This window comes from Mchenga conophoros, linkage group LG6 (assembly GCF_057382185.1).
Source record: "Mchenga conophoros isolate Kocher_MC1m ecotype Shallow Benthic linkage group LG6, M_conophoros_male_GT1.1, whole genome shotgun sequence".
NCBI lineage: Eukaryota > Metazoa > Chordata > Actinopteri > Cichliformes > Cichlidae > Mchenga > Mchenga conophoros.
In genome coordinates, this window is record NC_140531.1 from 5,109,411 (window position 1) to 5,125,708 (window position 16,298).

At 41.4% G+C, this 16,298-nt stretch overlaps 1 protein-coding gene across 1 annotated transcript in view; it reads right to left on the minus strand.

Annotated features, from left to right (window-relative positions):
- Positions 1-16,298, minus strand: part of LOC146571934 (voltage-gated delayed rectifier potassium channel KCNH1-like) — a 112,635-nt gene that overhangs the window by 61,314 nt on the left and 35,023 nt on the right. The window contains exons 7-9 of the mRNA XM_085275934.1: positions 13,263-13,692; positions 2,498-2,697; positions 950-1,202 (exon numbers count right to left, since the gene is read on the minus strand). Coding sequence (XP_085132060.1) covers positions 950-1,202; positions 2,498-2,697; positions 13,263-13,692 — 883 coding nt within the window. The remainder of the gene's footprint in view (positions 1-949; positions 1,203-2,497; positions 2,698-13,262; positions 13,693-16,298) is intronic.

Genomic DNA, 16,298 nt, shown 5'->3' on the forward strand with positions numbered 1-16,298 from the left:
CCGATTTAGTCGGGGAGGGTAAGAACTGAAAATATGAAATAAACACACGTAAGCTAAGACTCTAAAAAAATAGCATTTGTTCGGCTTTTCATTTCGCCATTTGTTGATTCACTTGAAGAGCGAGTAACGTAATATTGGTCAAGTGATCAGTTTGATATCAATCTTTTGTGATGCACCGTCATATTTACATTATTTGTACGGTATGAATGATTTTCTTTGGTAACTGGTCAAACTTAAGCTCTCCTTAGTATGGCTGGCTCCGTTTCTCCAACAGCGCACACAGGCAGCAGCTGCCCCGCCCCCTCGCTCAGTCACTTAGTGCCTGAGCTCGGATCATACCAATATCAGGGGGGATTCACGCACAGTCGTAAATTCCCACAGTGTGCACTATGTGCTTCGAATATTGTGTGTACTTTTTGTTTTATACAGTTGTCAGCCAGACATCTAACTATGAAAAAATTACACTCCAAAAGACCCCGGGCTTCTGACAAAACAACCCGGGCTTAAGCCCAGTAAGCCACCCCCACGCTCCGCCCCTGATTATCAGGCTGTCCTAAAGACTCCTTTAAAAGCCTTCCGTTGATCCAAAATACTGCAGAAAGAGTAGGGGATGAGAACTAGAAATGGAGAGCTATTTTTGACAAATCATAAAGTTAGGACTAGATCAGGTGAACATGAATCCTCCCTTAGTTATGCTGCAGTAGCTCTAGGCTACTTAGATACCATTAATTGCTGCCTCTCTTCCACAGCATGTCTTTTGTCCGGTCTTCCCCACTCTCATCCCCTATGGTTGCGGCAGATGGCTGCCCCTTCATGAGCTGGGTTCTGCTACAGGTTTCTTCCTGCTTAAAAGCAAGTTTTTCCTTCCCACTGTCACACTGTCTTTTAAAAAGACTAAAGCTTCATTTTTTAACAATCTTAGCCTTATTCTCTAACTGAAGACCCTCACCTAAAATGGCCACCACCTCATCGTCCTGGATGACCTCCAGCGATCCTGACACGACGAAGCAAAGGCTGTCCACGCTCTCTCCAGCATGATAGATAAGGTCACCAGGGGCACTGTGGATGGTCTGAAACTCCATGGCCAGAGCCCGCAGGCAGCCATCACTGGCCAGGCGAAATGCTGGGTGTTCCTTAAACACCTTCCTGTTGAGGTGGACACAGATGTCTGCTCGCATGTCCTTTGGACAAATCTGCAGCACCTGCAAACAGAGTTAGACCAAGGTGACGTCACACAGAGCCAGATAAATAATGATCATTGCTAAAATGTCATCAGTAGTTATATTCAGGATTTCCTAAGCTGACGTGAAAACAGAAATACAGTTAATGCAGACATAATGATGCTGCCCTTTTTATGCTTCATTTCCATGCTGATGAACTACATTCTACTTACTGTTCACCAGCAGTTCACCAGCAACTTTTGAAACTTATGAAATCCTTGAGATTGTTTTTCACTGTATCATCAAAACATTTAAAAACTAATATCAATAAAAACTGAAGTTGCACATGGAATAAACATTGTTCCACTGCCAAACCTTTTGGTCATGACTGCTTGAAGTATTGACTAAGTACAGGATTGGCTGTGGCACCTTCCTGATGTATTCATGGATCTTTGTTGTTTTATCCTGGACAACAAAGACACTAACTAGTTCTTGGCCTCCTTCCTTCTCTTTAGCATACAGTCTCAAGATGCTCGATTTAGGGTTTATACCCTCCATGCATGGTAATCAGCTTTGTTGTCTTGATGTCAGTGGCTTCTATGTCCTCCTTTGGCCATATTATTATTCCAGCAAGGTATCCGGTGGCCAGTGGGGCATAAGTGTCGATTGCCCAGATCTTGTTCATTCCATTCAGCTGACTGCTCAGGACTTGTCTTACTCTTTGCAGGTATTTAGTGGTTGCAGTTTTCGTAGCAGCCTCTTCATGGAAATATATTGTGATTTATTTGTGCAGAAGAGTATGAATGGTTCCATCCATCCATCCATCCATTCGCTTCCGCTTATCCTTTTCAGGGTCGCGGGGGGCGCTGGAGCCTATCCCAGCTGTCATAGGGCGAGAGGCAGGGTACACCCTGGACAGGTCGCCAGTCTGTCGCAGGGCCAACACACAGGGACAGACAACCATTCGCACTCACATTCATTCGCACATTCACACCTAGTGACAATTTGGATTTTCCAATTAACCTATCCCCACAAGCTGCATGTCTTTGGACGGTGGGAGGAAGCCGGAGTACCCGGAGGGAACCCACGCAAACACGGGGAGAACATGCAAACTCCACACAGAAAGACCCCGGCCTGGTGTTGGAAATGAATGGTTCCATTTTTTCAAAACTAACTTAAAAATTTAAGAATTCTGGTTTCAGTTTGGTTGGGCAGTGATGCTACTGCTAAAACTGTAGCTATAACTGTATAGAAGCAAAAATTCATAATAAATAAAAATACAACCACAACCAGCTGTTTCACTTCCAATAACACAATGATTTGGACTGAATTCTTACCTTGTCAGTATCAATGCCTCTTGACATGGACCAGGTGGACACAATGTAGTCCATCACACGCTCACTCAAGCCTTTAGGGACCTGGTAGAGCTTGAGGAAGTCTCTCACACTGTTGAGCATCTCATGGTACCTGTTGGTGTTGGCATACATCTGCTGGAAGATGGTGGTGACGTTACCAAAAATGGTGGCATACAGCAGCGCTGTAAACAGAGGACAAAAAACATTAAGTTCTTATACTTCTCTACAAAACCTACTGTTACATTGTAGATGTTATATTGTCAAACCTGTCTTTATTATTCACAAAACAGAATTTCAGTGTCGCAGCAATCACTTTAGTCACTTGTAGATGTGCTCAAATACCATATTATAAGATATGAAATGCTAAAAACTTATTGTGTTACAGAATAAGTTTAAACAGAAAATACAAAAATGTGAAGACCATACGAAAGTCCAGTATGAGATGCATGAAATGCCTTTATCCATTAACGATCTAATTCCATTGACCACTGCCACAGTCATGCGAATAAACTCTGCTTAAGCTGACAGAGGACTCTGAAGAGTCTTTTGATTCAAACAACGACAAATTACTCTGATAAATAATATGAAGGCGTCACATCAGACCATAGAAGATCTAACTCATCAGTCCAGGAATCTGCAATCAATTTTCACTTACAGCCCTGTGACTGCTCTGTCAATGACGAGGATGCACACATCCTTGACAGGGAGGAATGCTGGTTGAGGCCATTTATATGAAAAGGGAAAGACCGTCTCTGAATCGCAGAGGGGGCCAAAGGGTACATCTTTCACCATCTCCCAATGCAGTGACTGCATCCTCTCTGTCAATGGCGCCCATGGCCATTGATCAATGGTCACTGATCAATGGTCAGTGGTCACTAACATATTAATGACCATGAAACTGACCTCACGGCCCACTTTTAATCAGTGGTGCTAGGTTGGGTAGGAAATTTCTATCCATAGCAATGCTAGAATACTTGTACAAGTTGTCTGAAATTTCTGAAACTCCTCATTATATCAGCTACAAATAGCTCCTCATTTAGCTCCTAGTTCAAAGAGATTGAAGTGAAAGATAATAAAAAGTGACAGGTTTTTGAAAGTTTTTTTGAAATCAACAGCAGAGAAAAGACCAGATTTGTAAAAGCACATCAACATGTTGTGTGATTCACTTAATAGACCTCAAAACACTCTTTGAAATAACAATGACAAAGAAGTGTTCCGGAAAGAAACATAATTTCAGTTTTATCATCTGTTTACTTTCTGTTAATCAGGCACTTAAATGTAAATGCTCAATAGTTGCAACTGATTTTTTATGGTTTAAGGTTTTTGTTCAGTGAAATCACAGTAGAGGACGGTGCAGAAGTTTAGTAATCTTACAGCATTGAAAGGTTTGAATCTCCTTGTTGACTCTGGCCTTTTTTTGTGGAGTTTTAATGTTCTTACTGTGTCTGTGTGGGTGCTCTGGCTTCCTCCCACAGTCCTAACATATGCTTATAACATATACCAAGTTAACTGGGGATTCTAAATTGATCATCATTTTTGTTATAAAGCGCCGTGTGACTGTTTTTAACTGTGGCTTGTGTACTACATTACAGGACTGGCATTCATTTTGTGCTGTAAATCATACAGAGACATTCATTTCCCAGCCCAGACTAACATATTAAAAAAGACAAAATCTCTGATTAGCTATTCTCACCTCATGTAAGTGATCATTTGAGAGGTGCTCTAAGCAAGAGGACATTTCTAGCAAACAGGCATTTTTTTTTACTCTAAAGATGTTTCTTTGGAAAGTTCTGTTGTATTTCCTACAAGGTAATGAACGTGTGCACTGGTGTTTCTCTGTATAAAAAAATTAACCTTTAGCAAATCCACAGCTCAGCCCATCAGTTGAGCCCATACAGTCTATCCCTGACTCAGCTGCTCTCCCTCACTGCCTGTCAGCAGTATGCACTCTGGGTCATCAGATCAATGCCGACCCCATCCAGCATGCAGCAGGAGCCTGCTGTCATCCACTATGAACACAGTCAAAGTGTGGAGCTGACCGCAGCATAGAGAACTTGCTGTGACCTCCCGAAAGGTTACTGTGCAGCCTCAGCACAGAGGTGGAGCTGAGTTGGTGTTAAAACAATAACAGCAGGTTCAGAACAGATGCCAGGTCTATAGGTCCACTACTGAGCTGTTGTGCGCAGCAGTTAAGATGTTTCTTATTTTGTAACATTAATTTATTCACAAACACACTCAAAGCTGAAACTTCTCTCCCATCTACCAAAGCAGTCAAGCTGCTTTAAAAAAAAAAAAACTTAACTAACTTAACTAGTTAACTTCATGTTAAATGACTGTTAACAAACCTGTCTTCTGTGCCTTTTTCAAGTTTCAAGCCTTCCCTATGTCTATTCCTCGCCACTTCCCAATTCTTATGTACAGTCGTGTAAATATTTGTGATAGGTCATGTTGGGTTATTGTGGATTTGGGTGTCTTCTCACTTGGAGTTCTTCTCACTGAATAAAACATGTGTGATTTGATCGCTGAGTTTACTGAGCCTGCTTTTGGGTCCTTTTAGTTGCGCAGGCCTCTGGGCTGCCCTGTGACAGTACAGACTGGTCAAGCCATGGACCCAACAGACCCGGTTCGCTCTGCAATTGCCAAGCAAGGTGTGTAATTAGGACAATATGAACAGGTTCTACAACATCTAACTGAACAATGTAAATCTATTGGGGGTAAGCAGGATGAGATCTTACCCAACATTTGGGAATGACAAACTGCAACTCACCCCGAGCTGGTTCTGTGCTGAACCAGGGGAGGAGCACTGGCTTAGGCTGAAGTGTTTCTCACGTTCTGTCCAGTTTCCATGTGTCCGTATGATGCTATTCTGGGTGAGTTTAAAAAGACCTTTTCTCATCTTGCTTTTGAGGGCAGTGCGGCAAAGAGATTAAATTAAATTAAATTAAATCTCAGGCAGGGAAACGCAGTACAGCAGAATTTATTATTGATTTTTGCACCGTGGGGTTTTCCATCATACCCTGAATGATCAGATGCAGGACCACCTGGCTTCCTGTGATGAGCTGGCCACATTCAAGGATTTGGTTGAGAGGAACTACTGAACCTAGTGATCTTTCTTCCTTTCCGCTCCCATTTCTCGTTCCGGTCCAGCTCCTTTGGCAGTTACTTCTGAAGAAAGGAAAAGGTACGAGGTATGGGGATACGGGTAGGCGGATCCACGGTTAGCTCTAAGCCCTGTCTAATGCTCCCTGTGACTATTAGCTTGCCCCGTGTGTCTCACTCATTGAATGCGCTCATAGATTTGGGCACTGAGCAGAGCTTAATCGACTTCGATTTCGTCAGTGAGCTTTGCCTTCCACTCACAAGACCCTCTGCAGTTTGCATACCAGCCCCACTTAAGGGGTGGACAATGCAGTGATACATCTGCAGCAGAGAGCGTATTCCTCCCTCAACAGACACAACACCACAGTTCGGATAATGTTCTTTGACTTCTCTAGTGCCTTCAACACCATCTAGCCTGGGCTGCTGAGAGAGAAGTTGGAGGACATGCAGGTAGAGGCTCCACTGGTCCAGTGGATCAGCAACTACCTGACAGGCAGACCACAGTTTGTGAGACTGCAGAGCTGTGTGTCAGAGAGTCTGAACAGCAATATTGGAGCACTCCGGGGAACTGTTCTGTCCCCTTTCCTCTTCACCATCTATAGGGCCGACTTCAAGTACATCACAGACACTTGTCTCCTCCAGAAATTCTCTGATGACACGGCCATTATTGGAAGTGTGGGCATGGGAAGGGAAGAGAAGTACAGAGGACTGATCAATCGTGAGGTGGTGTGAGGTGAGCCACCTGCAGATGAATGTGGCCAAAACAAAGGAGCTGATGGAGGACTTCTGAAGAAACAGATCCTGCATTGGTGAGACTGACGTCGAAATAGTCACATCCTACAAGTATCTGGGAGTTCATCTGGATCACAAGCTGGAGTCGTCTGCCAACACAGAAGCTGCCTACAAAAAGGGTTTGAGCTGATTTTACTTCCTATGAAGGCTCAGATCCTTATGCGGCAAGCTGCTCTATACGTTTTATCAGTCTGTTGTTGGGAGCACCATCTTCTTTGCTGGGGTGTGCTGAGGTGCGGGCATCAAAGAGAAGGACACAAAAAGACTGAACAAAGTCATCAGAAAGGCTGAGTCTGTTGCTAGCATGAAGCTTGCCACCCTGGAGGTGGTGATCAGTAACAAAATGCTGGGAAGAGTGCTGGCAATCATGGACAATGACTCCCACCCACTCCATAACACACTGGACAATCTGAAGAGCAGTTTCAGCAACATGTTCCTTCAACCTTGCTGCCTGAGGGAATGTTACAGGAGGTCGTTCCTTCCCACTGCTATCGGAATCTTTAATTTATCTACGTGGATCAGATCCACACATGTGGAACAGCATTAATCACACCTCAATGCACCCTGGTCACTTTTGTACACCATGACATATTTTCACACATATTTGTCTTTTTATATTTATATGTATATTTATATTTATACCTATATCTCTATATTTATCTATTTATCTTAATATATATCTATCATAACTCTGTTTCTACACTCCTATTATATGAGTGCTTGTTGTTTGTTGTAAACATGCTGATATGACAACTTAATTTCCCTAAGTTTCTCCGATTCTGATTCCCTTGAATCACTCACCTTTTCCACATTCAGGTTACTAGACGCTCTATCATTCTAGGTTTCCCATAGTTAGAGAAACACAATCCCCACATAGGTCGTAAAATCTCTGTGTGGGCTCTGTTTTACAATGCTTGCTTGAAAACCGTCTTCATGTTAAAGCCGAAAAATGTAAGTGTGGTACTTTCCCATGAATCCCTGGCTAAGTCTGTGTTCCCCGCATGCTTCAAGAAATCCACAATCATCCCTTTGCCCAAGAACAACAAGCCCTCATGCCAGAATGACTACCGGCCAGTTGCACTGACTTCAGTGGTTACGGAGGTGTGCGAGACGCTGTTCAAGAACATTATCTCTTCCTCCATCCCAAACACCACAGATCCGCTCCAGTTCGCCTACTGACCCAACAGATCCACAGAGGATGCCATCGCCCATGTCCTGCACACCACCCTTAGCCACGTGGACAAGAAACAGAGTAACTATGTGAGACTGCTGTTTTTTGATTACAGTTCAGCGTTTAACACAAGAGTGCCCAGTAGACTGTTCACTAAGCTAAAGGATCTAGGACTCAACAGTCGTCTGTGTGCATGGGTGTTGGACTTCCTCACTGGCAGAACTCAGGTGGTGAGGGTGGGCAGGTGCATCTCGAACAGCATCACCATCAGCACGGGAGTGCCACAGGGGTGTGTACTGTCACCAGTGCTTTACTCCCTCTATACTTCAGACTGTGTGGCCACCAGTGTTGGTCAAGTTACTTGAAAAAAGTAATCATCAACTAATTACTGATTACTTCCCAAAAAGTAATCCCGTTACTTTACTGATTACTTATTTACAAAAGTAATCAGTTACTTAGTTACTTATTTACTTTTTAAAACATGATTTATCCCCTAAATAGGTAATAAAGCGATAGATCTTTTAGTCCAGTTCTACTTTTACTGCATAATCCATCATATAAAATGTAATCAAATGAAAAAGTCTCTTTTTAAACTTGTTTTATTTGTTTAACATTTAAACCTAATTTCTGCATTTTCCAGCACATAAAATAAAATAGTTTTTTGTGTTTACACTCACTCTATCAAATAGATGCACGTAAAACACAGCAGAAAATAAATAAAATCAAAGACTCAGCGGTCCTGTTGCTCTATTTTCACCTGTAAAGCAGGAGTGAGGTAGGCGGAGGTTTGCCCTGGTGCAGGTGTGCCGCAGCGGTCAGTGGAAGGATACGGCAGTTTCTCTGTGAATTACACATTGCTGTGGCAGCGTACTGTCGGTGCTTACTCAGACATTTAGGGTTTTTTTCGCTGTAAAAAGAAGTTTTCTTCCCACGCAGTGAGCAGCGGACGCTAATGTTTTTATCACTTTTTACAGAATCAAACTCAAAGTAAGGTCAGTACTTCCACACTTTAAACGCTGCACGCTCATACTCTCTCCCGCACTCGTTATATTATCCATTTTTGATCTGCACACAGCTGTCGCCACGAATGTCGCACTCGCTTACGTCATTGACATGAGACACTCTCGCAAAAAAATCATGGTTTTAGTAACGCAGTAATGCACCGTGCTTACGGGAAAGTAACAGTAATCTAATTACCTTTTCTGCAATAGTAATCCCTTACTTTACACGTTACTCAAAAAAAGGAATCAGATTACAGTAACGCGTAGCCCATCTCTGGTGGCCACCCATGGCTCCAATACCATTGTGAAGTTTGCTGATAGCACAGTGGTGTTGGGCGGCCTACATGGATAAAGTGGATCTCCTCAGACCTGGCATGGTCTGCCCACATTCAGGTCTAATCCAAAAAGGCTAGGCAGTGCCTGTATCATCTCCGACAACTGAGGAAGTTCAGGGTCTCTCCAGGGATCCTCAGGACTTTCTATACAGGCACTGTGGAGAGCATCCTCCATCACATCACATCCTGGTATGGGAGCAGCTGTGTCAGAGAACTGATCCATATGGCAGAACGCTGCTGCAGGGAAATTGAAGGCACCATCCGTCTCACTCTCAGAGAGGAACCAGACCCTGGCACAGGTCTACCCAATCTTCAATATGTACCACGATCTACCCATGGAGCTGCCCTCCATTGGGTCACCCAGGTGTGAGTTGAACAACTTCGCTATTAAAACATCATTTCTGGTGGGTGTCATTGGTTTTCCAAAGGAGCACATTTTGTTCCGTCACATAAGCTACCTACAGCCACTGAGACCCCCCTGGATAGGAACACTATTAGTTGAAAACTTGCCATATTTTTGCATGGTGCACAGTTTGTCCTCAATAAATTTGAGGAAACTACACAAATTGTAAATGAAAGAACAAAAGTCAGACCTAAAGCAGCAAATGAGCAGTATCTGAAAGACAAAAATTCAACAAAGACCTAAGTGACTATCAAGAAACATTTCTTAAAGAATTGAAATAGGGAGAAAAAGCTAGGCTATGTCACAATACAGAAAAGATGGACTGAAAATCAGTGGCAACAAGTTATGGAGTGATTAATACAAATTAGAAATTTTTGGTTCATTGTTAATATTTACAGAGGACATCAGGAGAGATGTACAAGATTGAGTGTCTACACCAATCTAATATAGTGAATGCGCTGTTATGGATGGGGCTGCATTTCAGCAAGTGGTGCTGGGGATTATAAATGCAGTGGCTTAATTTTTCAATATGACAAAGATCCGAAACACACTGCCAGTGCAGTAAAATTTGGATAGAGAAACACAAAATGGAATGATATTGGTCACGCAGTGACTCCACGGAGCTCAGGCTTCAACATTATTGAAGGGATCATTTTGACAGAAAACAAGTAAAGGCATTCAACCACCAAAGAACAGCTTTGGAATTACCTTTTTCCCAAAGATTGTTTCAAAAAATTACATGAAAGCGAAAGAGAGAAAGAAAGTTAAGGCTATGAAGGAATAAAGAATAAAGGATACAAATCTAGAATTGACTTTCAAGTTCATTAGGAAACGTTTTTGATTATGTCAAACATACTGTATTTTGATGTATGCTTTTCCATGTTTCAAGAAATGGCTGGACCTATTTACCATTTTTCTAGCAAAATACATAGAAATGGAGATGGCTCAAAACTTTTGCACATACATTTATCAGTATGAATGCATGTGTGTTTTTCACATTGGGCCATGTAGGTTTGTCCCCCCCCCTTTAATAATAACATCTTCATTCACTGAATTTTGTGTTTATCTTTGTGAAATACTTAAATCTGTTTGATGATCTCAAACATTTAAGTGTGGTAAATATACCAAAAACAAATTTGGGAAATCATGAAGGGGACAAACACTTGTTCACACCACTGTAGATGGCTTCTTGCACTCCTCTTTTAAGCCATCTATCTTCTTCTTCTTATCCTTTAGATGCAGATAGACAGCTGAATTTTGTCTTGTTGAAGTGGCTCTTTTATGTTGTGCCATGGGTTTACTGAGTGGCTGTTTCTTTTCTCCAGTGTATGTCCGAGCCTCACCGTACTGCATAGCATACACTATTTTGTTTGTATGCTATGCAGCTATTTTGTTTAGCTTGCGTTTGGGAGTTTTCTCCTTGGGATTAACCAGTTTTTGTCTGAGGGTGTTGCTGGGTCTGAAGTACACTGGGATGTCATGCGTGAATAAAATTCTCTTGAGTTTCTCTGATAAACCTGATAAACAAAGAATGACAGTGTTGTTCCGTTTGTCATTCTGTTTGCCCAAAGTTGGTGTCAGACCTTCTCTCCTGTGCATCTTTGCTGATTTGATGAAGGCCCAGTTGGGTTTAACAGTTTTCTTTAGATGTGTGTGTTCCTTTTCTTTCCCTTCTGGCTTAGAGGGAGCGTTTTCTACCCAGTGTTGCAGGGTCCTTATTACTGCAAATTTGTGTTCCACAAGGTAGTGGGAGTCAAAGAGTAGGTACTGGTCTGTGTCTGTGGGCTTCGGGTAAACTTCAGTGTTAAGGTTTCCATTCTCCTCAATGTGCACTGCAAAAATGGCAAACTATTATTCTGTAACTACTGTACTCTGTACCACCATTTGGTTTTAGAGCTAAAGAAGATTCTTGGTTGAGAGATGAAATGTCCTCAAGAAACTTAAAGAAATTTCATGATGAGGTTCTTTCCAAGCTCCTTAGGCTACATAAAATGGTGAATCTCTTGGTATTATCACAGAAGTGATGAACAGATTTCAGTCCAGCATCTCTGATGTAGATATCACAGATGTAGAATGTTCTGGAAAGGAAATTAACCATCTATTTTTGTCTTTCCTGCAGATTCCAACCTGATATTGCAGTTAGCATTATAACTCTCTCACTCGTATTCCTAATGACCCAAACTGATTCTCCAGAGGCTTTCAGCCACTTTGTGGACAAGAAAGGTGTGCTAATTACAGCTTTCATTCCTTTCGTTCCTTGTGAATTCTAATAGGAAACCAAATGGTCTACCCAGACCAGACTGCTTGGTAGCTTCAATATAGTCTCAGTACAGCGTCTTTACAAGAGTTTCAAATGGACAAGCTCTCACAGCCACATAAATCACTGCACACTCAAAAACAGCAACTAAAACTGGGTTAGAAATGGATTTTCATTAAACACTCTGGGGCCTAATTTCTGAGGTTTGCTGCCTAACAATGCCATCACAAATCAGATATTTTCATTATTTTCAATTTGCAAGCGAAGCTTTAGACACCTATTTCATTTGATTACCTTTTCTGCAACATTAGGTGTGTGAAGCTGATCTAGGCTAACAGACTGTAGATTCTGATATGACACAAGGTGACAGGAGCTTCCGATCAAGGAGACAAATTGTCAACCCTACAGCTCCTCATTCTTCAGCTCAGTGAGGAAAAGCTTTTACGTGCAGATGTCCTCTCTGCTCTGGAAAACATGAAACTGTCTGCTTGCCTTTACTTTCAGCAGTTACATAAAATAGACTGTTATTTATAGTGCAAAGACAAAGACATTAGAATAGAAAGATTTATCTTCTGCAGAGTAGGAATGGGAACAGAACATTTTATGATATTGTTGGTGGGAAAAAGAAAAAGAAATGTATCTTCTGGAGAGTCTGAATACCAAGAGCAAATGCAATGGAAGCCTAACAATAGTTTCTGGGAGGGGTCAGCAATTCCGCAAGAAAAAAAGACAGTGGTATTGTCAGTGGTATTTCTAGTACACTAAACTAGATGGAGATGAATAGTTTTCTATATTTAAATTTATATATTTTCTATAAATATTTAAATACACTCAAGTTGGAGAACACAGGATGTTACATTAATTTTGCTTCGAAAGACAGTTGGAGGTCTAACAGGACAATTATCTATAAACTAAACCTGAACTTAAAAACACAGACATTGCACACAGTCCTGTGGTTTAAGTTTACCTAGTCCTGCATTTATATACATTAATATAAACCAAACACACATAAGAATAGGACAGGATATTTGATCATTAAAATATTATTCACGTGTAGGTTGACTGACAGAGCTATGAATCATAATATCCTCTCTCTCTGGATGTTTCATTTTGACAGTGTTGTGAGAAGCTTTTGCTTATATTAACAATGACGGTAACAAAGGCTGTATGTTGTGAAAGGCCTCTCTGGTAGCAGCTGACTAGAGCTTAAAGAGCATGCTTTAGCTCCTTACTTTTCGGGTGTACAGTATAACTACAGATATTCCAGGATTTACCAGGTTGTATACTGTAACGTTAGGTTGGTTAAACATGGCAAAGCCTAGACTAAGACTTTACAGATTGCTGACACTGCCTTAATATCAATGGGGAGATGTTTGACAATCCAGTCAGAGTCATAAAGAACTAAAATAAGTTGTTTTGACAGGAAGAAATGATTTACGAGCAGTACAAAGAGAGTGCAAGAGATAATCTGGAGACTATAGAAAGAGACCTGGTCTCAGCATCATGGAGTCTGTCTGGTGTCATAAGGGGAAAAAAAGACACTGAGAGAGTCAAATCCACAGAAAAACTGGTAAGTTCAGCAATTTTCCTGCCAAGTACCTTGATAAACTCAAAAAACAACTGGAAGGCAGAAATGTTTTGCATATTTGGCACAGAGAAATAAGTTGAAAGGAAATGACAAGGACTCACATCCAATCATCATCATGGCTACAGCAAAGATCTTCTCTCCATCTGTGTTTGGTGCTATGTTTCCAAAGCCAATACTGGTCAGACTGGTCATGGTAAAGTACAACGAAGTGATGTAGGCTGAGTCTTTACCGGGCCCGCCCTCCCAGATGCCTGAGCTCGAGGCATTGAATCTGTATGGCGTCCCAACTGTCTCTCCTAACAGGTACAACCAGCTGTCCATCCTCACAGTGTTGGTGTTCTCATCAATCACCTCATAGTATCCGATGCTGTACCAGATACAGGCCAGCCAGTGGGCTGCCAGGCCAAACACACAAACCAGCAAAACCAGCACAGCAGCGCCATACTCAATGTAATGATCCAGCTTTCTGGCAACTCGACCCAAACGCAGCAGACGTACCACTTTGAGAGAGCTAAAAAGGCTGCTGATTCCCTGCAAGTGAAAGAAGAGATAAAGCAGATAAGAGAAAATATGACACCGTAGGAGGGAGGGGGACAAATAAAGAGAAAAAAGGTGAAAGAAGAGTACAGAAACAATTAATTTTATGAAAGATTTTTCTTGTTTCAAACATTCAGCTCATCATGGGAATCTAAGGGGCCTTTTCCATCAAACATGCTGGCATCAGTTCACACAAACTGTGTGCTTATAATAACTTTGCTATGATTGTTATTTTTACCATGTAACCTATAATTATGCAGGATCACATCATCATCTAATCAGTATGTGACATGTCAGTCACGTATCTTGTTATGTGAAGATCTTGTTGAATGAGTGTAAACTTGAACCAGATTTCAAACAAAAGGAAACAGATTTTATCAATAAAAACAAACTGTGAAATATTGATGTCTTTGTTTTTGCTGTCCATTGCATCTTTTAGCCTGCATCAATCTCGATTGTAATTTCTCATGTAATAAAACACTTTTAACTGTTATTCCACTCAGTGTTACGTATTTATATTGGGGCCTCTCTTTGTGTTGAGTGGAAACTGAGTGGAGACTTTCATTGATGCTTTTTTTTGGAAATGGTTGACCTGAAAATTCACTTCATTACAAGCTGTTTTCTTGCTCTTCCTTCATTTGTTTTCTTTGATTTGTCTTCAAATTATTATATAAACTGCTGTCATCCACAGGTGTTTTATTTAATCTAATTTCACGAATCAAATGTATATTATGACAATCCAGACATCGCAATTTGTCATATAATTGCTTTGCTGACTTGAGGAGTGGTCTTGCTGGATCAGATCAGTTGCATATCATTTTCTGTGAATCCTATAAGCCACTGCTTAATGAAATTCAAACATAGGAAAGGATATAAAGAAAATCACAGTCTATTATCTGGAGTGTCAGCAGTTTCATTTTTAATATAAGCATATTTTGAATTTGATACCAATAACATATTTCAGACAGACATGTTCCCACTGTTGTTGTATAATATAAACATTTGTGTGCAGAAAGAACTTGCTTAACTTATATAATTGCTATGTATAAAGTTTTGAGGCTTCTTCCTTGGCATGACATTAGTTTGGGCAGTTTGAGGTGTTTTATTTTTATCATAAGTTTATTTTATATTTCTTGTACAGTCCAAATTACAGTTTAAAAAGTTTTTAGGCCACCAACATTAGAAGAGTTTATCCTCTTGCCATCACAAATAGCTTTGCAAAATTTATTGCAAGCTTGTGTTAGTCCTGCATCAGGTTGGTCACCTGTTCAGAGTGTACCTCGCTATGGTAGCTGAGATAGGCTACAGCCACCTTGCGACCCTAATAAGGATAAGTGGAAGAGAACGGATCAATAGATCTCTTTATTCACCAACTTACCCCCCCTCATTTCTAGGAATACCAACAAATCATTTGTTTGTTTTTCCCCCCATGTCCTTGACATAATTCATTAAAATTATTGTTAAATGATAAGTTCTGTTTTCTGGTTATCATAGAAATAATTATTTATTGATGACAATACATGTTAATAAGAAGCTGAACTGCCATGTTTGCTTTATTTTTTGTTATTTTTATTTTGTAAAACTGTTAATCCAACATTCTAATCTAATTCTAATCTATAATTTCAGTACATGACACCAAACCAATTGTGATGATATGGTCTGACACAGAACATGATGGCAACAGTATTGAATCCCATTGTTGAATCCCATTTATTTTAGTTTAGTTGAATTTGTTTCTCTTTCATGCCTCTACAATCTTGCATTGAGATCAGGGGTGGTACCTCTGGATTGGCAAACCAGGGGTGTGGTTCCCATCTTCAAATAAGGGAGACCGGAAGGTGTGCTCCAACTATGGGGGGATCACACTCCTCAGCCTCCCTGGGAAAGTCTATGCCAAGGTGCTGGAGTCCGTCCGTTAGTCCAACCACGGTACAGGAGGAACAATGTGGTTCTTGTCCCAGTCATGGAACACTAGACCAGCTCTTTACCTTCTTCAGGTTTCTTGAGGACGCCTGGGAGTTTGCCCAACAAGTCTACATGTATTTTAAGGACATGGAGAAGGCATTTGACTGTACCCCTCAGACTGTCCTGTGGGAGGTGCTTCGGGAGTATGGGGTGTTTGGCCCATTGCTATGGGCCATTCGATCCTTATACAACTGCTAAAAGAGCTTGGTCTGCGTAGCCAGCAATAAGTTGGACTCATTGGGTGTTGGACTCCACCAGGGCTGCCCTTTTCTGTTCAGAATTTTTATGGACAGAATTTCTAGGCGCAGCCAAGTGGGGGAAGGCTTATACTTGGGTGGTCTAAGAATCTGATCTCTGCTTTTTGCAGATGATGTGGTTCTATTGGCTTCATCAAGTGACAGCCAGCAGCTCCGAGTGTGAAGTAGCGGCAATGAGAATCAGCACCTCCAAAAGTCAGAAAAGGGTGGAGTGCCGACTTAAATGCAGGGATGTGTTCCTGCCCCAAGTTGAGGAGTTTAAGTATCTTAGGGTCTTGTTCATGAGTGATGGGAGAAGTAAGCAGGAGATTGACAGACAGATTGGTGCTGCAGCAGCAGTGATGCCTTGTACCGGTTCGTCGTGGGGAATTGAGAGCT